This window comes from Ambystoma mexicanum, chromosome 12 (genome assembly GCF_040938575.1).
Source record: "Ambystoma mexicanum isolate Mex_15411 chromosome 12, UKY_AmexF1_1, whole genome shotgun sequence".
In the NCBI taxonomy this organism is placed as follows: Eukaryota; Metazoa; Chordata; class Amphibia; order Caudata; family Ambystomatidae; genus Ambystoma; species Ambystoma mexicanum.
The window spans coordinates 400,539,547-400,564,215 of NC_090936.1; the positions used below are offsets into that span (position 1 = coordinate 400,539,547).

The window sequence follows — 24,669 nt, forward strand, 5'->3', positions numbered from 1 at the left end:
GCTCTACTCTGATATCACCAAATGCCAGAAGGCATCCCGCTCTTTAGTGGGATATACATTCCGAGGCTTCCTGTATACACCAGCAAAGTGTTCATACCAATCCCTATCATGTTACTCATCACAAGGGATTGGGGCTCTCAGTCAATTGATCAAGGACCGAAAATAGCAAGCGTTGCTCTTTCCCAGATCTCTTATCATAGCCTCTCCATCCTTCTAGTGGTACTGATATTTGCCTCGTATCCAGTTTTTGTACTCATTCTGTAGTTTTTTCTTCTTTCTTTAAAGCCAAAAAGCCAAAGGGTCTAGCGGAATAGTTGCTAGTATGTTGCTAGTGTCCTTAAGGCTTTTCAAAGAGTTCTTTCTCATACACACCTCTTCAAATGAGTGGAGATGATTGATATGCCTAACTGTGGACCTTGAATTTGGCTGCTCTACAGACCATAAGAAAGCTTGAAAATTAGTTGGTGTACATTCCCGGCCTAATTCTACATCACTCATACACCTACATCTATTAGAGAGATCTTCAATCAATCTGACCCACTTTCTTAAAGCTTAGGAGTCTGTTCCTGACAATTCAAAATCGCATCAGGGCATAGATCTGAATGGTTTGTCAGGAAGCGCCAATTTATTATTTCAGAGACTCTCAGATGACCACTTGCCCCAACCTCCCCCACCAATATTTCTTTGCAAAGGGCGAATAGAGACGGGGACAAATACATAATCCGATATTGAGCTTGATGAACCCAGACTCCACGTTGCAGCAGGAGGGGCATCTCCCCTTACAGCACCATTTGCCATCACTAGATTCCACTGTTCGGAAGCTTAACCATTTTCCAACCCTTACCTGCCCTTTATTACCCTTCTGTCTATGGGGATACACTGGCAGTATAGGTCACCCGCTAAGAGGATTTCGGGAGACCCTTTGCTTATTCTTGTTTCTAGGAGTAGATCGGCTAAGCTATCCAAATAGGCAACCAGTTCAACCCAGGCTTCATTCCAATAAAAGGTTCATTGCCACCATTACTTTCTGCTCGGTTTTGTGCATTAGATTCAGCCTCACTGCTTGGATTCCTCTGGTGTTCGTGGGAATCAGCTCAGTCATACAGCAAGAATTTTGGACTGCTATTGCCTTGCCTCCTGAAGGTCTACCAGTTTTTATGAGAGCCCAATTGATGAAGGGTTGCAAAACTGTTCATCTGGAAAGATGAAAACAGCCAAGTCTCTTGTAAAATTGTCAAGTTGTGCTGGCCAAAGAGAAAAAAAAAGTAGAAAAAAAAAATATAAAGACATCCTTTGTTCTGAAGGAATTAGGGCACAAATCACTATCCCCATGGGGCTAGAGAGTCCTCGCCTACACCCTGTTGCTCAAAGATTTGGTTTAGGATCTCGGGAAACAAAGACCAAGCCATTGATTTGTTATCAATTGGTCTGCAGCCACTTTTCCCTGCTATTTCTCCATATCTTTTGAATGACAAATCCCCATCAGCGCAAGACAAGCCCCAGGTGGAGGGATAATGGGGGAAGTCCAAAACATTGAGACGTGCAGGTTGCCAAGCCCGGCTCAGATAAATTGAGCAGAAATGAGTGGCTTCTGCTTTCTTACCCAGCACATTAATTTACTATTACATTAACTCTCGGCAGAACCAATACAGAGATGAAGATGTGTACAAGACAGACAGCAAGTGCCAGCAGACTTGCTATACAACCCCTGAAATTTACACATGCATGCCTCTCTGCTGCCACCTCACTCCACAAGGTCACACCAAGTGACCAGTTCCACAATGTGCTAGAGCTGATGTTCCTCTGTGGAACTGCATAGACTCAATAGGCTAAAAATGCATTCAAATGACATTTTAAAAAGTAGCAAATGGCAATTTCAATTGAGCCTTACTACAAACACAGAAAATACATTTCAGGGATTATTAACAGCTACAACACAAACAAAGAGTGCACTTTTTATAAACATTCCTAAATTCAATTGAGAAAACCTACAACTTAAATAGAAGAAAAAAATGTATGGGCATATTAATAAACCAAAACTTAATAGTAAATAGCTAAACCTAAATATATATTTTATGAAACAGTCAAAGACAATCAGTTACCTGACATGCATCCCTTCCACCGGATGGAAAACCAGCACACAGACATGTATCGTCAATGCTTGTAATATCCTGAGAGGTGAGCGCATAGTTACACATAGCTTGGTCAATGATGGGGAGCTTCACAATTTGTTGCTTAGCAGACATTTTGCCACCTGGAGGAAAGCACATGGCACACCAGTTAAAGACCAAGCCTACTAAAAAGTGGTAAAATAATTTAGCATGGACATTTCTTCAGGACAAGTGTATTTCTTCTTTAAGATTCTACTGTAGCCTTTTGGAACACTAACAAACGAGATAGCAACTAGTGTAAAACATTGAATTAAACCATCAGCAACACAGTAATCTAGTTGATTCCAGGGTCCAATGTAATGAACTAAAGCTTCTAGCCAATTACATACTTCTTGGAAATATCTTGGAAGCGCAAGACATTGACATTGCTTTTCTATGCCAGGGAAACTAATTTGTTCCAGTTTACCAGTTATGTTAATTTTGAAACTATCACCCATCTGACAAAATTCATGGCGAAAGTGCAGTCCAATTATGTATCTGGCAATAAGGCTGGATCCTGGTACTGTGCCAAATGGTCAGTACAGAGTTCAACATGTTGAAAACAACAAGCCAGTATAGGTAAAGACTCTGCACCATTGTTTAAGTCCTGCAATTTGCTACTCCGGATCCACTCAGTCATCCATGGTCACATCGAGGAAAGAACTTCACTAAATACTTACTGTACACAGGTGGGGTGTTGACTGTAATATGGGGAGGTATGTTGGCAGCTCAGAGAACTTCAATATGAATGCGAGAACAAGGTGGAGTAGACCAATTAATCCCTCTGGCAAGGCATGCAGTCTCCCATCAGTAGGCTTGGACGCACTTCACACCTAGAACCCTGAATGACCTACTTTTCAGGTGCCTCAGCCATGTCAAACTTGCTTGGGACATACCTTTCAAAAAGGTTTGTCTAGAGTACCCTAGCCCACACAGCATGAATGTGGACTTGTGGTTGCAGTGCCTTTTCAGTCCTAGCCAGCTGTCATGCTTTCGGATCAGGAACGATCACACCACATGTCTTTCATTACTTGGAGCTTGTTAATTAAATATCCTCCCATGTCCCCTCCCCCAACTCCCAATATTGGCTCCTCTGGTTCTTTCTCAGTCTTTCTGGGTTGGTCTGTCCTCTGGTTCTCCTTGAATATGCCCAGATGTACACCACCGTCTCTGCTTCCTCTTGCTGCAATGACAAGGTTAAGCTTTGTTAGGCTTTCCCACCCTTTTATATCCCTCCCTTCTGTCTGATAGGGTAATTTTCTAACTAGATGCCCAACCTGACCTCCCACCTACTTTTTGGGTGTTAGGTTTGTTCCCAAACAAGCAGTTTGCAGGTGTTTGCTCTTTCCTGCTTCATCTCTCCCACAGCCCCTCCTCCCATAGACCACAGCTGAGGATGCCGCCATATTGGTGGGTGCGGGCGTTGCATTTTCCTTGGCGTTTGGGCTGCATCAGCCTCAGCAGCTTCATCTCTTCCGTGAGCCACTGGTTAAGTTTACTCCTTTGGTTTCATTCGGTCTTTGCCAGGATTGCTATAACCCTGGAGGGGCTGCCGTGTCGCACACTGGCATCTGTCGCTCTGGGGACACTTGAAGCCGCTGCATTGTCCTGGTTTCCAGTTGCTGCAAGGGCTGCAGGGCACCATTGGGATCACTGCAGCACAGTCATGTTCCCCTGGAATGCAGGATACCAGGGAAACCATGTTGCCCTTTTTCTTTCTTTTGTTGCCAGGCACAGTGGTGCCTGCCACGGCATCCACCGAGGTCCCACTCCCCTGACCCTCATGGGTGTGGCTGATTTGACTGCTGGATCCACTTGATCACTCCTTGCTGCAGACTCCCTTCCGGGGCCAGGTAGGGGGGCTATGCACTGTCACATCAGCTTTTGGATATGCAGGAGGTTGTTGCTAAAATCAGGCTTACGAAATTAGTGAAGGGGAGGCTAAACTGTGATGGAGTTTGTAGTCTTGTATGAAGGGTAGAGTTAGTGAGGGACTTGGGTCTTCGATTGGGGCAGATTTTGCTGACACAGATTTGCAGTGGGTGACCACACAAGTGCCTTCTGGTGTGAGATTAGGGAGAGTGCAGCTTTTGAGAGATATTCATGCAACTCATTTCCCTAAGGGCAGCTTGTGGGAGTGTCATGCGCAGTGAAATCTGGGAGGAGCTGCAACATTTGCGTAGATGAGGTCACTCCAATCTGTCAGTCTCAAGTGAGTGGACCAGACACAGGCCATTGGGCGACACCTGGGCGAGGTGAAGAAAAAAGGCACTTCGGCTGCGGGAGAACCACATCCACTGAATGTTGATGGGTTGAGCAGCCGAGAGAGGGGGACAATGACCGAACAACATTTGGGACACTATCTCTGCCCACACAAGGTAAAGGCTGGAGAAGTGCAGCTGGCGGCCATTTCATTCCTGTTGCAGTACTTACTGTGTGCATTGGGGTTGCCATAATTGCACATGATCTGATGGTAGCATTCAACTTTCATTTCAATACCCAGTTAAGAGTCATACTGCAGTTCATGCACCAATAAACGCAGGAATTTGACCATGAAAAGAACATGCACTGAGATCTACAGAGGAGGTTGTGCCATTTACTACTCCAGGGGGAAGACCTATTCAGCCAGCAGATTTCATCTACTTGAGATAAGGGGAAAAAAAACACATTAAAGTGAAACAATGGGAGGATTTTGAAAATTCAGGTTCTTCATCACTCATATCATCCACTAATAAGGTAGATCAAGACAGATTATGATCCTTTAGACTCAATGTGGCCACATGTGTTGGTGCTGGAAAGCTGCATCACAGAGAAGACACTAGATATACAATTGATGCAGTAGTAAAAGAAACCTACGCCAACCTTTTTACAGTGAGACAAAGCCTTCCCGTCACCAATTATGAAGTACATTATGTGACATCCCGAACAGCACGATCATGCTCAGATGAGCACAATCCACATTAGACCACAGGAAAAATGTGACCGTATTGCACACAGAACAGCAACTGAATCCTGCCACTTGCACACTGCCTGAAACTGTTCCAAGGGAGAACAAGGACCATCATGGGTCCCATAGCTAGGCTGTCCCATTATGCACAGGCAAAAACAAAGAGGAAAAAAGTGTGGAGAATCCAGATGTGGTAACAAAATGCTATTAAAGAACATGAACAACTCAGAATGAATTTATAGAAAAATGTCAAATTACACATGCCTAAGGGTCAGAGGCCAGACAATCCAAAAGGTTTGTGAGGTCAAGCTTAGTGCGAATATCCTCATGAGGTCTGGATATTAGAATCTCCAAAATATTGAAAGGTATTTGATACTTGCGGTCATAGCTCCTGTAAATGTCTTGCCACAAGGGAGGTGGGGTTGTTAGTCCCAATGTTTCATCAGGGTGTTCATTCCCGCGGGTCTTAGCAGTACGTTTTGATTGTCCAGCGTAGCATATGCCACATGTGTTAAATGCTTCAAAACAATTCTTCCTTCAGCTCTATGGTACACCAAGTTCCCCTGTGTAATACGGTTACAATTCACACAAAGTACGGGAAAGTGCCCCTCACCTACTCCCACTGTTACTTCCTTAGACCCATGTATTTTAACCAAAAGGTTTCTCGGGTTGTTACTGCGTTTAAAAATGAATGCAGGAGGACTAAACAATGTACTATCCAGTCATCAGTTGCGATACTCTTCCAATTAAGAAGGATTTCTGATTTTGTTACTTTGGGAGTACCAGGAGACAAAATTCAAGACGGTACAACCTGGGGTGCTCTGCATCAAAGTTGTTTGTCTAGGAGTCTCAAATATTTTTCCTAACAGGGAGGATTTAATCTCTAGGGTAACCATGATCTCCTAATGTATCAATCGTCACGCTGAACTGTACTTAAATTCATTGTCACTCAATAGTTGGCTGTATGGTAAATTTCTGATCAAATCGGGAGCATGGAACAAGTGTTTGCATCTGCGTGATGGCATTGCAAGTCAGCAGGACGTCACTACAAACATACATGGTTTCTAGCATTTGTTTCAATTCATTGACAATCCCTTCATTTGTCCTTCACCATACTCTATGCACACTACTCCTTTTACAGTAGGTGAATTGCACATTGTGATTGGAACTATTTCTTCCTAGAGGGATTATATCTACTAGTCATTCTGTTTTATGCTAATTTCTTTTGTCTTCTTAAAACCAAATTTTATTGGCATTTTAGTTATAAGAATAATATCGATACATTCTCTCCCCCAATCCACATCATGGGCCCCAGTCAAACATCACTTCCCTATGAAGAATTAAGCCCTTTCTGCCAGAGCCCCCTCCCACTCCTCGGCCCCACCAGTTCTACCACCCATATTTCTAAGAGAAAGGGAGCCAAGCATTTTCAATTTTATACTTCGATTCATCCAAAAGGCGAGTTAAACATTCCATATCATATATGGCACTGATCCACTATAGACCCCCAGTCCTGGCCAGGCCCTGCGCCAAGAATCCACCCAGAAGTGATCCTGCAAAAGATCACTCAAGGCAAGGATCTCATCACCAGCCCCTTTGCTGACCACCAGTCAAACTGGGGGTCCAGTATCAAATTAAAATCCCCGTAGCATCGCTCCCTCTGCCCACCAACCCATCACACTAAACACAGGGTGTAAAAACCCCACTTGGCCCACGTTAGGTGCGTAGAGTGGCCAGTGTGCTCTGCCTACCCTCGTTTGTACCTTTTATTCCCAAAAATCAACCCCCAAAGCCCCTCTTATTCTCGATCTCCTTTAGACTTAATGACTTACAAAGCAGTATACCCACCCCTTCCTTCTTAGAGGATCTATGCAAAACCCACAAATTCCCACCCATCTCTTTGTCTGTTATGGGTGATTCCGCCCCATCGGTAGTGCGTTTCTTGCAGAAAGAGGACCATGACTTTGTTTGTGGAACATGTTACCCGTCAGGGATGGTTTGTTTTGAGAATTCAAACCAGACGTTTGGCGTACCGACCATCCCTTAACCATTCCACCTCTTCACCCATTACTCTTGCGCCCAAGGCACGTGGCCTTCCCACCATTTGGAATCCATGGTATGCCCATTCTTCCCTCCCCCCTCCTTTCCACCACCACCACCACCCATTCCCCCCACCCCCACCCTTCGCTCCCGCTAGATTGAGGCGTCCCCATTTCCCAGTCCCGCTGTGCATGGTCAATGAACCATCAGGGACTAGTCACCTGCCTTGGGTATCATGTTAAGCAGGTCTACCGCTCCTGTATCCCTAAGCCAGTCAGGGGATTGTATATGCTCCGTTAGTTCCAAACTGAACCCCGAGCCCCACCCCCAAACAGTTACCTCTCCCCTCTCGGCCATGTGCATTCAACCCTCAAAGCATACCATGTATTTTAACTGAAACCTCAAACAAAGTACTGCTGCCCCCCTTACAGCTGCGTGAAACAACCAAACAGTGGCAGCTCCATGATCAACCGCCTCCTACTGGGCCTCTAAGCTAGTCGAGGGCACGACAGAGGGGGTGGGGGGGGGCATTCAACAGCACTATTTAGCACCTGGCCCCCTCAGGAGTCCTCATTCCGTGGAGGGGGATGGGGGTGTTCAACTTCTGAAACATTCAGCCTCCTTTCGCCCTTCGATTTCCTCAGACTGGGTCTTGACCTCTGGGTCCCAGAGTTGGGTCCAGCCCCCGACCACAATACTCCGATTGAGAGACCCTCCCGACTGCCAAGCAAGTCCTGTGATCCGCTGAATGGCCTCTTCTGCCACCAGATGATGCCTCTCCCCCTCCCATTCAAACACCAGGGAGAATGGTTAGCCCCAACGATACTTAACCCCTTTTACTGCAACCACTTGGTGAGGGACCCACACTTTTTTCATCTCAGCAACTTGTGGGCAGCGAGGTCTTGGAAAGTGGCCACTTTTGAATCACCATATTGTATTTCCCTTAGGCGTTTAGCTTTTTCAAAGATCCTCTCTTGTCCGCATAGATGTGCATGCATGCTAAGACCAAGCAGGGGCCCTGGGCTCCTACACCTGCCCGATGCACTGTATATCGTGACCCTTTCATCTTCCTCTGTCTTATGTCCTGCACCTTATGCTCCAGGCCTACCGGGGTCTCACCCTCCACCTCTAACAGCCCAATGAACCGAAAATTGTTCCTTCACTCCCGATTTTGAATGGCATCCACCTTGAGACGTAGCTCTGTTCCATTTCCATGAAGCAAGCCTCCATCTGCATTTCCAAGAGCAGAGTGGACATTTGGTTAGCCTCAACCCAGTCCATTCTGTCTTCCAGTGTGGACACCTTAGCTGAAAGGTCGGCCAGTCTTGCCCCCATGTCCGTCTCATCCCCCGGATCTCGTCCAGGTCTGTATGTCTCTTTATGGAGCCCAACTTCCACGGCGCTGGAGTCGCACTCCCGGTTTCCATCGTGATGCCCTCCATGTGAAACTGAAATTTGCAAGGCCTCCTTCCAGCACAGTGTCCCCCCCCCTTTATTCTTTTGGGGTCTCAAGTAAAGTTGCACCCCTCCAACAGGCACCTCTCCCAGTGTTAGATCTGTGTCTGTGGGTGGTGCGACAATTTATTCAAGGAGGAGAGGAGGCACCAATGTGGTAGGGGGTGTCCCGCGGCTCTTAGGGGCCATCGCCTGTGTTTTCCACTCAGGAGTTTCCCCTCCAAATTCCTGGTCTCCGGGCTGGATTGCTGCACCCCTTCTGCTGGTGAAGAGGTGGATGGTTGTCTCCCAGACTGTCGCAAGGATTCTCTCCACCCCACGCTCATGAACTCCACTAGTCTGTTTCTTTCAACTGAGATTGGGGGTGACCCCAGGCGGGGGAGCCTGGCCTTCCACCTCGGGGGAGCATGGACCCCCCCCCCCCACCCTGGCGGGCTGTCTGTGGTTCTCTGGGATCTGGCCCAGCGGTCAGTACCTCACATTACTGGCCAGCTTATAGTATATGGCTGGGCACTTTGATGGGCTCCTTATGGGTCCTGGACCCCCTTTTCCACTACTGGTCGTAGCGGGTGCTGCCCCCAAGATCCATTCACTTCCTAAAATGGCATGTAGGGCGATACCGCCAAGCTCAGGTGATCTTTGAGCACAGTCTGCCTCCACGCCCAGCTGAGCTGCTCCGGGTGGCCGGGTCCTTCTGAGGCACATGTCACCTCTCCAGGGCATGTCTCCCGCTGCATAGACCTGGATCTCCTGCGTAATTAGTGGGTGTAATGGTGTCGCAGCCGCAACCCCCCCTAGAGGGCTTCGGGCTCTGCTGCCTCCTTACCTGCTGCGTGCCTGCTGGCAGGCTGGTCCTTGGGCCACTGCGTTCCTCCATTACTAGTGTGAGCAGCGCCGGGGAAGGCGCACTCCTGCGTCTGCCTTGGCGGGGGGGGATGGGGGAGTTACCACCCCACTCGCTGTCAGGTCAAAGCTCTGAGAGCTGGCACTCTCGGGCCTCGGCCGCACAAAGTCACTTCGCTCGCGGACGGGTCTCAGCCGTTACACCATCCAGATCAGGGGGCCAGTTGGTTTCTCCTTCACTCCCAGTGAAGGGTGCATTTGGAGCGACAGAGCAGCTTCAGATCTTCCATCTTGGTCTGAGACTGAGTTTCAACGCTTTGAGTGTGTAGAAGCTTGCTTTTAACAAGAACACTGCAGTCATTCCCAGGCTGGGGACGGAGTTCAGCACTCAGGCAGCCATCTTGCCTGCGACCCCTGGTGGCCTCCCTTTTGTCTTTTTAAAGACTTCTCTACTGGTTACTGTGCTGCTTGAGGTCTACATGTTTTGCTTGTTCAATTATCTTTCCTCACGTTTCGTATACATTGGAAGGTCATTAGATGTGTTGGCTGAGCACATTTAAATGTGCTGCTTTTGCTTGTACTTCAATAAAGATGACCCATTTTGTGAACAGACTTATGTTCCAGACTTTATTCCAACCCGGAAATGTTGCCATATACTTTACAGTCTTCTCAAATTTACTTTTCTATGTCGATTTACCATGAGGGATCACTATGCATTGTTTTTGCTTTCATTTTAGATTCGACAGGAAGGATTCTTTATCTGCAATGCATTGTCCATTGATTGGGTCTGTAAGGAATTCGTTAATGTTTCTTGGACTAAAATATTTTTTCAATATACATTAAGGTGTGTGTGTTAAGGTTTGAAATATGTTTCACAATAGTAGAGTTGAATACCTTTTATCAAGTGTTACAAGAGACAGGTGGCCATGGCACGAACCCTATACATTTGACTAAACCCCCCAATACATTTTATAGAAGAACCCCTGCTGTAGTGTATATACAATTTGACAGATTTAACTGAGCCCCTATACATTTAGTTGAACCCCAATACATTTGATTTCAATACTTTCTATATAAATGAATCTGATAAGAATCCCAATGAATTTGATATTAAAAAAATCTGATAGCACACCCATAGTTTGCTATTGAACTATAAAATAGAGCACATACATACTATTGCTAGCATCTCACATTTCATAGATGTGTAGCCATTTGGTCGCAGACATATTTAGGATGTTATACACATAGACTTGATAAAACCGCTCACAGCTATACTTCTGTATTACACAACAGATCAATACTGTAAAGTGATAATGTGTAACTTGTCATACATTAAATTTGATAGCTGTTAATACATTTGTGTCTAACGGTATTCAGAGTAGAACATTGGCTAAGAATTCAGCTAATTGGACAATGTATATAGATCTTACTCTGAACAACAAAACAATTTATAGGTTGTACAGGGTGGGGGTATACTAAAAAACCCAACAATTAAAGTTCAAGCTATGAGGATCGAATGAGTCTGCACATTTGCTACCCCTTGTATGGCATGTGGGTGCAATCCGATAATCCTTAACAGGGGGTTAACAGCCTTTAAAAGAAGACTTGGGATTGTAGGGTGGCATACAGAAAGTTGGGCTGCCCCATGATAAAGATGAACTGGACCCCTTAAAGATCAAAATCTTTTCCGTGCTCAGGGCACGACCCTCTGCTGGAGCACCCGTACAGCTGAAACACGTTCAAAGCCCCTTCTACAGGACAGCCCTGCAAGACCTGGCCGGTGCCCGACCCAAGATCAAACCCTCCTGTAAGAATAGGTAAGAATCCTTAAAATAGTCAGAGGCTCGGTCACATGTTATAAATCTATAGTTATTTGAAACCTCTGAAGACAGTTGCTCTATAGAGATGTTGAGATCGATTTAAAAAAAAAGATTAAATAAAAACTGTAGGCATTGCTATCTGGCGATCACCACCAGGTTGCCAAGTTATGATACCAAGCCTTCTGGAGCCTTTGACCACTGAGCATTGGCGCACGTGTACACAAGGCTGGATAGGTGCCCATGTTGCTGGAAGTAGCTGCAAGACGAGCATTACATCTCTACTGGACATCCCCATAATAAGCATGTGTTAAGAGAATGCTCCTTAAAATTAAAATAGCCAGAGGCCATGCCTCATGTTAGTCTATAGCCATTTTAAACTTTTAAAGCCAGGTCTTATAGACCACTTGAGAGCGTGTTTTAAATCCAAACTCTTGTACTTTCTTTAAATGTGCAATGGATTCCATACATAGGGCTGCACAGCCATCAGTGGGGGATCCACGGAGTGGGGCTCAAACCATGAAACTGAGCCTATTGTAAGGGGTTCGAAATTAAAGGCACACAAAGGTGTAATGTTTTTCACGGTCACATTATTAAAATAAAAGTGTTTGATAAAGGCCTCTGTCCCCATCCTAAAGAGTTTCCATACCTAGGCAACAAACTAAATAGTCTGTCTTGTCGTAACATTTTGTTAACTGTCCTTGTGGTTGCCTTGCACTGGATTTCTTTAGGTAGGATGGCAAAAGTCTTTCAAACAACTTAAGGATGACAACCTGTTGTACTCCCCTGCCAGGAAGCCTTTAGTAGGTTCACCAGATCCCCTGCTATACTCTTCTGGCAGGTATCTTCCCACAAGGTTTTATTCCTCCATTTCAAAAAAAGATTGCCTGGTATACTTCCCTGCCAGGAGTCCCCTTCTGGGGTCTAGCAGATCCCCTGGTATGCTTCTATGCCATGAATCTTCCCCCCCAAAATTCTCACTGTCTGATGTGCTTCTTTCACCAGGACCTCAGATTGCACTGCCTTTTAGTGTAGCACAGTTGTACTCCTTCACTGTGTCTATAATTCAATGGCTTGAGGTCATACTTGTTCCATCTTTTCCCACATTGATCTCGTATATGAAGGATTGTTCAATTTCTGTCTTTGTATTTTACTTGGGCATGTGAGCAATTTGTTTTGAATACTGACCATCGGTACACCGCAGGGTCCCCAATATATCTGGCAGTATCCCCAAACCGTGGCACATTGCTGAGGTGAAGTGTTCACTCTTGGATAGCGTTTCCTGCTGTGCAGACCTCCTTCCAGGTCTGCCAGCTGCGTTCACCCGCCGGTAAGACTTGCTTCTCGGCAGGATTGAATTACTGGTAGATTTGCTGCTGCTGGCAGCTTCCCAGTAGTTCTCCCACAGTGCCTGCTGTCTCCTTTGGCCTTGCACCACCCCGGTAGGTAATGCTTGTGAGCGGCGTCTGAAAGTACTTGCCTTCTCCAGCACAGTCCGTTTCTGTGCTGCTGCAGACTGCCTCGATCCGGCTTCCTACTCCCTTTCTTGCACTGCAGACACCATTTTTAAAAATGTCTTGTGCACTCATCCTACATTTTAACAACTAGTCCGTATGTTTAGCCTGGTGTTTCCTTCAATGCATATTCACTCCGTCTCAGTACTTGAGGCTTTATGGGAGGTGGAGTCCATAAGATTGCTGGTACTTTTAGAACGATTTTGTGTGGGATTTTTGGTAACAAAAGCACAGACAAGAGATGTTAAGTGTGATATGTACATATGAGATATGAAAGGTACTCTGCCTAGAGTGACCGTATGCCATCATAAGTTTAAGCATCATTGGATTTTCCTCATAGGGGGGGGGGGGGGGGGGGGGGGGGGGAGTAATGCAGCTCTCCTAACTGGGTCACCACCTACTCCCGGTAGTCCCCTAACACATGATCCCTCATACCACCCCCGATTGTCGGGATCAGGTCACGGCTACCGTCTCCTGGCCATATGGGAGAAGCCCATCAGCGGGGGGGTGGGATCAGTGATGACTCTGCAGAATTCACCACACTACCCTCCGGCCACAATCCTAGATCTGGTAAAACAAGTTGAAGAATACCTATGATGCCCTTTGGCTCCAGCTACAGTGTGGAGAATGCTACATCGATCCATAATGACTTCCAGCAGATCAGAATTGCTTTGTTACACCAATGGCCCCTGGAACTGGGGGTCACTACAGCAGATCAGAGCGTCTTTTGCAAGGGGGCTGTTCTGCATCATGGGGTGCCACAGCCTGGTCAATTCTCCAAGGGTCCCTGGAACCGGGACCCCCCCTTACAATGCCACAGGATGTCCATCTCAAGCACTGATCAGTGTCCTCAGATCACAATACCCAATCGTAGTAGGTACAGTTCCTTTACATGTGCAACCAGTTACTATATGTGTAGGAATGGGCTTGGGGCAGCTTAAAGTCCTGCTGCATCATGCAGTATGGAGGCTTGTTTGGGCTTAAAACAACCCTTCAAGAGCATCCAACAGCCTCCGATAAGGACTGAACAAAAAGGTGTGTAGATACAAAAGCATTTTAACTGTTCAGTCTCGCAAAAGGAGTAAAGAACAATGTTACAAATGAGCGTATTGAAGTAGGGGTAAGGGCTAAAAAGACACGCATGAGCAGCAAAAGTAGTAACTATGTGCCTAGTAGTTGGACACTGGTGTTACGCTGCCAAACTGCATTGCTATGGAGTGTACCAATGCACCTGGTCGTAAGGTTAGAGCAACAGACTACTGCTTAGTTGGTTGGCACAAATGCACGTTTAGAGCGAGGACCCAGCCAGAGCTGTGTTAGATGACAGCATTGTGCTAGCATGTAACACACTTGATCGATAACAGTCTACAATGTCAACTAATGGGGAAGTGCTAGCGGTATTGGCTGTGAATTAGAAAGTATAGGCAACTATAAAGATCAAATTATAGAAAATACTGTGGCCAATGCCCCAATGGACCCATTCTGGAGCAGGGTGGGGAAAGCCCAGGGTCTGTAGTGGGGTGAGCCCAGGGACTGATGGGAGCAGGTGGGGAGCCCAGGCACTATACTAGTAGGGTGCAGCGACAGTGCTATTTGGACTGTCCATTTTGCATTTTTGGGGTCCCAGCCTGCCCACATTTTGCTCAGGCCAAAAAATGTTTGCAGACCACTGCTTTAGCACCACCAGACCTTAGCACATTCACCAGCACATATAGGGTCCATTTACCGTATGAGCCCAAGCATCCTCTGAACGAAAACATCAGCCTGCAGGAGGATGTAATTGTAGGTGCTTGTGATAGGCCTGTTAATGAGGGTGTGCAGCTTGATTGTAGAGATTCAGAACTGGGTGCTCCGAGGACTGAGGCGTTACAGCCCTGTGTTAATATTTTCACTCAAGGTTTGTGAAATGGATTACAAACTCCTCCAAACAACCTCTGAAACAGTAATTGTCATCCCACATACAATCACTAAAAACACAATCATGTTGAAACACAAGTCAATTATTCAGATTATGTGCGTGATAACCCCCATGCTATCGCCACTGACATTCAAGATGGGGATGCAGTTAATATAACCATTATATATGGCAGAGATACATGGATCATGATGCTGCAACTCAAGCAGTGTTAATGTATCAGAGAGGGTGCATTAACAGGCAACATTCAAAATCGCATTAACGCTAATATCACTGAAGATGAGACACCTATGTATTTGGTTATACAGCCGTCATACGTGCAGGCACCAGTATGGTGCGAAACATCCCAGCTGAAAACAAAAAACAGAAAAGTTGACACCCCCACCTTAAAACAGCTATACAAAAATGTGTAAAAGTAAACTGGGGGAAAGAATATAAGGGGTTCTATTCAGTATGTGGAACAGGTAGTTTCTACATTAATAAAACAAACGGATGATTGCATTACAGCCTTAACAGTGGGGAGTTGTGGCATATCCCTGGTAAGCCAGCTCGATTATCCTAGTAGCAAAACGTGCAATATAGCATACTTGGGGGTATGTGGCCTGGCTGGTTTGAAAACCACAACACATCTTCTATCCCACTGATACTGTGATGAATCTGGTTAATGTGTCCCTTCTCCCCAGAGGGGAGCCATCCCCTGAGCGGCTAGGGAGATAAACCTGCTCCAAAAAACCTGCCTATGGGTTTGGGCAAGTGAGACCTCACTGGCAGTGACTCTCCTTTGTGGGACAAGGACTCCGTCAGAAGGACTTCCCAAACGTGTGTATCCATGTGCATGGATGCAGAGAAGACTATTCTTACTAATGCCTTTATACCACTGAACAGTGACACTAATTTCTTTTCCTTTACCGCAAAGTACTGGTGTTTTTTGTTAGGACGCTGCAGTCAATGAGGAACACACCCTTTTGTTGGGATGTACATAATCAAAGGTAAAATAGCTGGGCGGAAAGCGCGAGTCTGATGCAGAGATGCACGTCTGCAGAAACGACATCCTGGAGAGGCAAAGCCAAGTCTGAATGTGGAGCAGACGGTGAAATGGGTAGCTAGCCAGAGCATAGCTGTAAGCTAGAATGCTGGCGTTCCATCCGACCATGGAGTGAGAGAGGCAGCAACAGGAAAGCCCTCATTTACTCTGATGGCGCGACCACGAAGCAGCAGTCAGCTGGGGGCCTAGCAACAGATGCTGACTCCAGACCAGTGGGGAAGGACCGAATCCCTAAGCTCCACGTGTGATGGACGGCATCTGCCGAGAGACGCTGTGTTAAAATCGAATGCTTCCACAGAGAAGACACTGTTAAGAGGAACAGACCTAGTGTATCATGAGACTATGAAAGCCTGAAAGCCCACCCGAACAAACACCCAGTGTAAAGCTGGGGAAAGAATGCATGAGCACTTTGAAGAAAGAGTATAAAATTCCACAGGAACCTGAAAGTCCCAAAGTAGTAAATCCCTCATGAAGCTGGGGAAAAAGTTTAATAAGTATACAAGGTCATGGGAGCCCTAGAGTCCTGAATAAGCAAAATCCCAGTGTGATGCTGAGGAAGGAAAGCACGAATACTGTGGATTGAGAGAAACGGCAAGATTAAGGACTCTTGAAAGGCTTACCGGAGCAAGCACTCCATATAGATCAGAAGACCAGGAATACAAGTTTGTTGTGAGTCACTGAATAGCCTCCAAGTTTAAGGGTGTTCGAGAAAGAGTGGCAGGAACAGATCTCCTTTGTATTCTAGTTGGGGAAATCAACTACAGTAGGGGAGTAGAAGACAGAGCGGGTAAAGGACCCTATGTGAATCAAGTTGAAGTTAATGAGAACATTAGTTTTGTATTCAAGCTGGAGATACTGGCCGGATTACGGAAACTTGAATAATCCGAGTAGGCAAGTGCCTACACAACATCCTAAATCTGATAAAGAAAAAGCCTTGCAGAGTGCCACAAGACTACAGGGAGGCAGAGAACCAGAAACTTGGTATAAGAGAAAGCATATTGAAGAACGATTTGCACAGTTTGAACTGTTGAGAAACCTCCAATGCTGGGCCAGGCAGAAGCCGAACCTAGAGACCGGGTTTTGGTCTCCTGCTTTCCATTTATATTTCTAAGTGGCAGGTCTAGTTTACAGTTGAGATTTGGACGGAAGACTTAAAGGAATGGTTGGCCTAAAATTTTTATTTCAAAAATAGATAGGCAATATTAAAAAAATATATACTCGCACTTTTTTTTTTAATTCTATGTAAAATTTTGAGCTATTCAAGCTCAAAATTTGCAAAAAGCAAGCACATGGGCGCATCCATTTTGTGAAATGGATGCCCGCCTGTGCTGGCTTTTGCGGCACTAATGAAGGAAAAGCCAGCCAGCTGTAGTAAACAAAAGCTACCACTTGGTGGCTTTTCCTTCATTGGCGCTGTACGCAGAGGATGGGGACCAGAGACTACAGGCAGAAAAGCTGCATCACGGTTAGTGCTATTTTTGTTAGAAAAAAAACCACAGCTAGTGTTTATTTTTATAAGTTTTCCGGGCTGGTGGAGCCCGGAAAACTTAGAAATAAAACCGCAGCTTTAAAAAGGTATTTGTTTGCGGTTGCTTTTGAAGACCCAAAGTAAAAGGCAAGGCAGGCAGAAACCCACGCGGTTGTGTTTGAAAACGCTGCGGTTTTTCTTTCCGAGTTTCTCAGGCTCCTCTGAGCCGGAGGAGCCTGAGAAACTTGGAAAGAAAAACCGCAGCATTTTCAAACACAACCGCGTGTTTATCTGCCTGCCTTGGCTTTCACTTTGGGTCTCCGGTGCTAGAGCACCGGAGACCCAAAGTGAAAGCCAAGGCAGGCAGAAACACACGGTTGTGTTTACATGCCGCGGTGTTTCTGCCTACAGCTGATTTCCGGCCCGAGAGCCCCAAATGGGAAACGCTAAATGCTGCAGTGTTTCTGCCTAAATCTGCTTTCCCATTTGATGCTCTAGGGCTCTCCACGGGGAGCCCTAGAGCCCCAAATGGGAAAGCAGATTTAGGCAGAAACACTGCGCGGTTGTTTTCTGCCATGCTAAATGCTGCAGTGTTTCTGCCTAAATCTGCCCTTGAGTCCCAAACGGGAAAGCAGATTTAGGCAGAAACACTACGTGGTTGTTTTCTGCAATGCTAAATGCTGCAGTGTTTCTCCCTAAATCTGCTTTCCCATTTGGGGCTCCAGGGCTCCCCACGGGGAGCCCTGGAGCCCCAAATGGGAAAGCAGATTTAGGCAGAAACAACACGGTTGTGTTTGAAAATGCTGCGGTTTTTCTTTCCAAGTTTCTCGGGCTCCTCCGAGCCCGAGAAACTTGGAGAAAAAAAAACCACAGCGTTTTCAAACACAATAACGTTGTATTTATGTTTGTGGTCGCTTCAAAAGCGACCGCAAACATAAATACAACGTTTTTAAAGCAGCAGTTTTATTTCTAGGTTTTCCAGGCTCCTCCAGCCCGGAAAACTTAGAAAAAAAACGCAGCTAGTGTTTATTTTTTTATAAAAAATAGCACTTACCGAGATGCAGCTGCAGATTTTCTGCCTGTAGTTTCTGGTCCCCGTCCTCCGCGTACAGCACCAATGAAGGAAAAGCCACCCAATGGCAGCGTTTGTTTACTACAGCTGGCTTGCTTTTCCTTCATTAGTGCCGCAAAAGCCAGCACAGGCGGGCATCCATTTCACAAAATGGATGCGCCCATGTGCTTGCTTTTGCAAATTTTGAGCTTGAATAGCTTTACATTGGAATTTTTTTTTAAAAAGTGAGAGTATATTTTTTAATATTGCCCATCTATTTTTGAAATAAAATTTTTAGCCGAACCATTCCTTTAAGTTGGAATTTGATGAGCACCCTTAATTGTATAGGAAGGGAATTTCCCCCTTGAAATGGGACAAGATAGGCTTTTTCCACTTAAATAAAAACCTGTTAAGTCATGGCATCAAGTCACCAGACTCCTTCTGGATCGCCACAATACCCACTGAAAACGATGGTATAGCGATACCTAGCCCTAGTACAGTTGCTACTCCAATACCTGCTAAAGGGCTATCATCATCATCAGATGTAACTGGTTCCAACGACAGCAAGCGCTTGTGACTAGCAAGTAGCTCACTTGAAAACAAAATGGCACATTACAAAACCAGAGTCTTTTAAATAGCCAGAGAACTGCTAAAGGACGCTCGCATTTAATCAGCGCCAAATGTAACTGGAGAGATCCAGCATGTGAAGGTGAAAACAAGTGCTGGAACAGCTTTACCAAGTGGCGTGGATACTAAATTCAGAGGGACCGTAAAGACACTGAATGACCCTTATAATGGCATCAGTTATTTCACATTTTCAAAAAGGCCAGGTTGGTTATATCCAGACAGGACTGTCCCAACACACCACAAACCCAGATGCTCCTCTGTACTTAGGATGCGGACATAGGCGGTGTAAAAAACATTTGCAGCCATCGAGTATTAAGAGGAATTCTGATTTGTAAACTTGGATCAGTTACGATCCTTGGGACACAGGCTAGCTGTAACAGCTGTAGAAATATTGGTCAGGTGTATATTAGAAACCAGTGGGCCCAACAATGTCATACAGATACGCATGATGGACGCGGATTGCACAACTAGGCCCTTATTTACAAGGTGTTCCACGGATGGTCATTTAATTTTCCAGAAATTTTAACATGCATAAGTGGATCATGCAGAATAAGACCACAATTATACAGTAGTTTGGTCCAGCTCTGAAGGTACATAAAAACCTTTGAACAAATTCTTTAATAGTCATTATAAAATCTAAAAGCAGATGGCTATTAAATTTCAATCACGGGCCATTAAATCTGTTTCTGGTGTCTAGTCTTATCGGTTTAATAGAACCACAGTGTTGTACAGACGCATATATATGTGACAAAGCATTGAAATCCCTTAGAAAATAGTATTCCATGACACCTGCAAATTTGCTTACAAGTGTTCTTGTTACTGCCATCAAAATACTGTACTACTGGGGTGTACAGCGATACTTCCAACTAATGTCTAAAAACAGGAACAAATAAAAACACTGTTTTACATAACCATTTCTATAGTAAATCTACAAAACCTCCTCGGTCATCATATTTCTCAACAAAAATACATAGCGGTCTATATTATTGTTGCCTGTGTGTAAGACTAGTGCAAAGTGCTTCACGAGAGACCTTCAAAAGTTCCGTAATGTCACACCTTCAATAGGACAAGTTTGTCTAAAAATTCACATGGAGAACGTGACCATGGGGTCTGTAGTGTTGGGCCAGGTCTCGACTGTCCCATGTGCAGGGAACGTACCCTCCCAAGAGTCATAAATGTAATGGGTTAACTTGTCCAGTATGCAAAGTGTCTTGTGAAAATGGCTGAACACCTGTGTTCTAGGACACCTAGAAGACCACAAAAGAAATGTAAGGATTATATTAAAACATGCAAGACAGGCAGGAAAATATAATGCACCAGCCAAAGTACATTTATGCCAGACATCCAACAGGTGATAGTTGTCGGAATTGGAGGGTGATTAGTCTGTGATTTTGTTAACAGCTCTGTAACAACTATATTCACAGGCTATACATTTTTAGCACATAATGCCAAAGGCATTTTATACTCAAACAATTGGTAAAGGAGAAAATTAGAGTGAAACGTAGCACACAGGGTGCTAAACTCAAGTCAATGCATGTGGTAACATTCTTATGGACTACGTTAACTTCCTACCCATGAAATCGGAAAACTCCCAAAAGCTTTTAGTTCCCTCCCACCCCCCACCCCCCGTTTAAAGGCCTTCTTTCAACAACTTTTCAATATGGCTGCTCATCAAAACTATGTTGGACGGATCCAAGCCACCAATCAATATGGTGTTCAGTACATGATGCCTAGCGAGGAAGACCAATTCATGATTTAGTAGAAAGCAAATTAGCATTGATTTGATTTTAGACAGGAGTTAAGGGCTTATGCCATAAGCTTTTTTTAGGCACTGCAGTTATGAACTCCACAATGTACTTGCCAGAAGGTAACTCGGAAGTTCGATTCAGCTAGGTACACACTGGTGGCCAGATTGGCATCAGCGTGTGCACTGACAAAGATAACACTATCGGGAACATTAATCAGAACCCTCTGTTCAGTTCCGGAAGCACCCAAAACCCTTCCTCTTTGCTTCTGCTTTCTCTCCCCCTCTCCCCTGCTGAAGTCCTGGCAGATACTGAGACTGCACGGGTTACCTGGCCACCCATCTGATCTCGGGCCCTAGCCCTGCCAGTTGCTTGCTTGCGCTGCCTTCCTGGCAACCCCTGCACCTGGGGACTGTCTTTTGTATCCCTACAGTCCCCAAACCAGCACTTATGTCTGCACTTGCAACCAGCTGGCCCTTCTTTATTTTATGTTATTATATTATTATCACATGTACTGCACTCACCCCCCACCCCCCTGCACTGTTATTTTCCCCTTCCGTTGCACACGCGATCTGAAGGACACCTGGTCGAGTAAGATTGTGGTCTATCTTCCCTCTGTTTCCCCCCTCCCTTGTCTCGTCGCGCCTTGAAACACTTGTGTATAGGCGCATTATAAACATGGGCGTAATTTGAGGGGGGATGGGGTGTTTGTCTCCCCCCCCCTCCCCCAACTTTCATGGCACACTATTTTGTCCCCATTCATTTGAATGGGCACCTTTTCTTCAGAGGTCATGTCCCCCCCCCCAACATTTTAAGCAAAGTTTCTCCACTGGTTATAAATATCAGCTTCACACTGCACAGCTTCATATGCACATGAGCCAATGTGACTGCAGCTATGAATATATTGGTATAGTCAGAAATTGTTGGTGTATATTCCTCAGCGTATTGCCAGCACAAACAGTCTCATCTATGAGCATGCAGCTGCTCATAGATGAGACTGTTATACATTAGGCAATTGATTGTGGCTTTGTGAAGTGTGACAGTCTTGTTTATAACTGGTGAAATAACTGCCCCTTTGAAGCACGCCCTGGTGATTCCATTGCTAAGAGCTCTTGAGCCTTCTATTCCTACAAATTTCTGCCCTATATCCCTTCTACCCTTCATTTTGAAGCTCTTGGAATCTTTGTCCTCATCTTTTGAGGATTAATTTTTCCATTCATCTCAGTATGGGTTTCGACCAGGAAATGGTATGGAGGGGCTTCTAGTCTGTTGTGGATGACCTTGCTCAATTGAATGATCAGGGCAGCATGGGAGCTTTGATATTGCTTGACCTGTTTAGCCACCTTGGATATCATTGATCATGCCATCCTGCTTGGATGTCTCTGGGGGCTGGCCTTTGAGAGCGGTATGAAAAAGTGAACCAGGACAAGACTGCAACTAAATCTGTCCTTCCCACCCTTTCACTTTGCTCCTGCTGCTCTCATGTGGTGTCCCTCAAGGCACCACCATTTCCCCAGTACTAGTCAATGTATATGTTGAGCCACACACTAAGCTTATTTCCTCCCACACTTAGGGTGTTACGAGAATGCTGATGACTCAGATGCTGGTCAGTTTAGATCTTTTTGCCCAAAACTGCAGTTGGGTTTAGGGCCTGCCTTGAAGACGTGGGGTTATGGATGTGCAATAAATGGCTTAGGCTGACTAGGGGAAGGCTCTGGTGGTGGGCTCTCTTGTTGCTTCTACTCTTTGGTCTTCTCTTTTCTGCCACCCCAACCCCCGTCATTGCATCTCTGCCCAACCTTGGTCCCCGTGGTTTAGCCCTCCGAATGAAAATCATGTCTTCCTTGTATATGGCGGCCCAGATCAGCGCGGTATGCCAGACAGGCCACTTCAAATTGAAAATTATGCACAAAGTTCTTCCTTTCTTGCCTGATCATCTTCCTGAGCCAATGCTTTCCTCCTTTGTACATTCCTCTGGATTTTTGTAACTCAATTTTTTGCACAGTTTGCCCAGCTGATTTAACGTCTACAGATTTTACCAGAATGTGACTGCCCGAACAGTCATTTGTGCCCCACGCAGTGCACATGTATCCCCTATTCTGCAGAGTATGCACTGGCTTCCAGTTGGAGTACATTCAGTTTAAGGCTTTGCTTGGTACACTGTGCTCGGCATGGTGTAGGTGCTACTTATTCAGGTTTTACGTCCGTCTGCGTGCGCTCCATTCAGCCAAGGCTCCTGTGGTGGAGGTTCCTGTGTTTAAGTTGACTCGTGTGGGTGGCCAGTCCTTTTCTGTAGCCGCTACCTCTTTGTGGAACTCCCTTCCATACACTCAGTGAAGTCATGAACTCTTATCACTCCGGCGCTCTTTAAATACCCAATTTAGGCCTCTGCCTATTTGATTAGGTCTTCTTTGCCTGCCCGGTCTCGTCCGTTAGTGCCAAGATGCCTCCGGGCATGCGTTACACTTTACAAGTGTTTTTAAGAGGAGATATTCCCACCGGGCTACCCTCCGTCTACACCCATAAAAAGGGATATAAAACTGGAGAAAAAAAAACCTTAGCTACTGTACCTAGTCAATATCGGTTACAGCTTTCAACAGGTTGGCCTGCTTAAAGAACAATTGCACTGCCCAAAGTGCTCATATACACAGACCGCTATATAAGGGAGTAGTTTCTTATCTGTAACTCATTCCTCCACCGTTGGTATTTTTTATGTATTCACATGTTGTGAATATTTCCTGTTGTCAGGCCGTGAAACCTCAGTAACTTTAATAGTGATTTTCCTATGGAAAAGTTAGACATTTTGCGTGTTCTATTGACATCTTTATGGGTGCTTTAGGCCGCACCAATAGGGCGTCCAGTATAAATAGACCCGTCCCTGCGGCTTCCCTTCAGATTTTAACCTCACCAACCATGGAGGAAACCCGAAAAGGTTTGCCTGAAGGGGGGAGGCCGGAGGGCGCATCTGAATCCATAAAAGATACCAATGCTGGAGAAATGGAGTTGCAGGTAAACTACTCCCATCTCCAGCATTGGATCTTTCATGGATTCACATGCTGTGAATAGACTACTAGCAGTAAGAGTATCTGGAGGTGCATAACAGGCAAACAAGACCTAGTAAACCGTTAACTAACCAAAAACAGAAAAATAGTTATTTTGAAAATCGAAAAACATTAGTAGAGCCAAAAATAATAAATGGAAGCTGCGGGGCTTACCTTACTGGAACCGGTGTTTAAGTACTGCACGCCCCACTTGCACATCCTCAGCATGTTGATTCAGTGTCTGGTGAAAGTGTGCGGCACAGCCCATGTTGCTGCTTAGCAAATCTCACCGAGCGGTATGCCTGCCCACAGAGCCGCAGAAGATGCTGCGGAACTTGTAGAGTGGGCCCTGAGAGTCTATTTTAAAGGTGTTGGCTTTTTTTCGTGGCAGAGTGAAATCATAGACGATACCCATCGTGATATGTCTTGTTTCAAAATCTGCTTCCCCTTGTTGGAGGGGCTGACAGTCACAAAGAGTTGTCTCGTTGTCCTGAAGAACAGAGTCCTGTCCAGATAGAACTTCAAAGCCCTCTGAACATTCAATGAATGCAACGCTTTCTCTGCTGGAGTGGTAGCCTTGGGAAAAAAGGTTGGCAAGGCTATTTTAGTGTTCCTGTCAAACTCCAATGAAATGACAGTAATAAAGTGAGGATTTGTAGATAGAAGAACCTTTTCCTTCAGGAAACGCATATATGGCGGTCCGATGACCAGAGCCTGTAGCTGCAAAACTCGCCAGGCAGGCGTAATGGCCACTAGAAAAAAAAAACTCTACGTGAGAAACTTCAGAGCCGCTGTTGACATAGGCTCAAACGGTGGTTTCATGAGGGCAGAGAGCACCAAGTTGAGACTCCAGAACGGAGAACACTTCAGGGCAAACGTCCTGAAAAGGCCCTTGAGGAAATACTTAATAAATCTGTCACTGAACAGAGGTGTAGAGTTGCGTCGCCACGTGAACCTCGAGATGGCAGCCAAGTGGACCTTGAAAGATGACAATGCCAGACCCCTCCCCCA

General features: G+C 45.6%; 1 protein-coding gene across 1 annotated transcript in view; it reads right to left on the minus strand.

The window, feature by feature from the left end:
• Positions 1-24,669, minus strand: part of OVCH1 (ovochymase 1) — a 1,424,491-nt gene that overhangs the window by 1,013,844 nt on the left and 385,978 nt on the right. Inside the window, exon 7 of the mRNA XM_069628530.1 lies at positions 2,103-2,254. Within this exon, the coding sequence (XP_069484631.1) occupies positions 2,103-2,254 (152 nt within the window). The remainder of the gene's footprint in view (positions 1-2,102; positions 2,255-24,669) is intronic.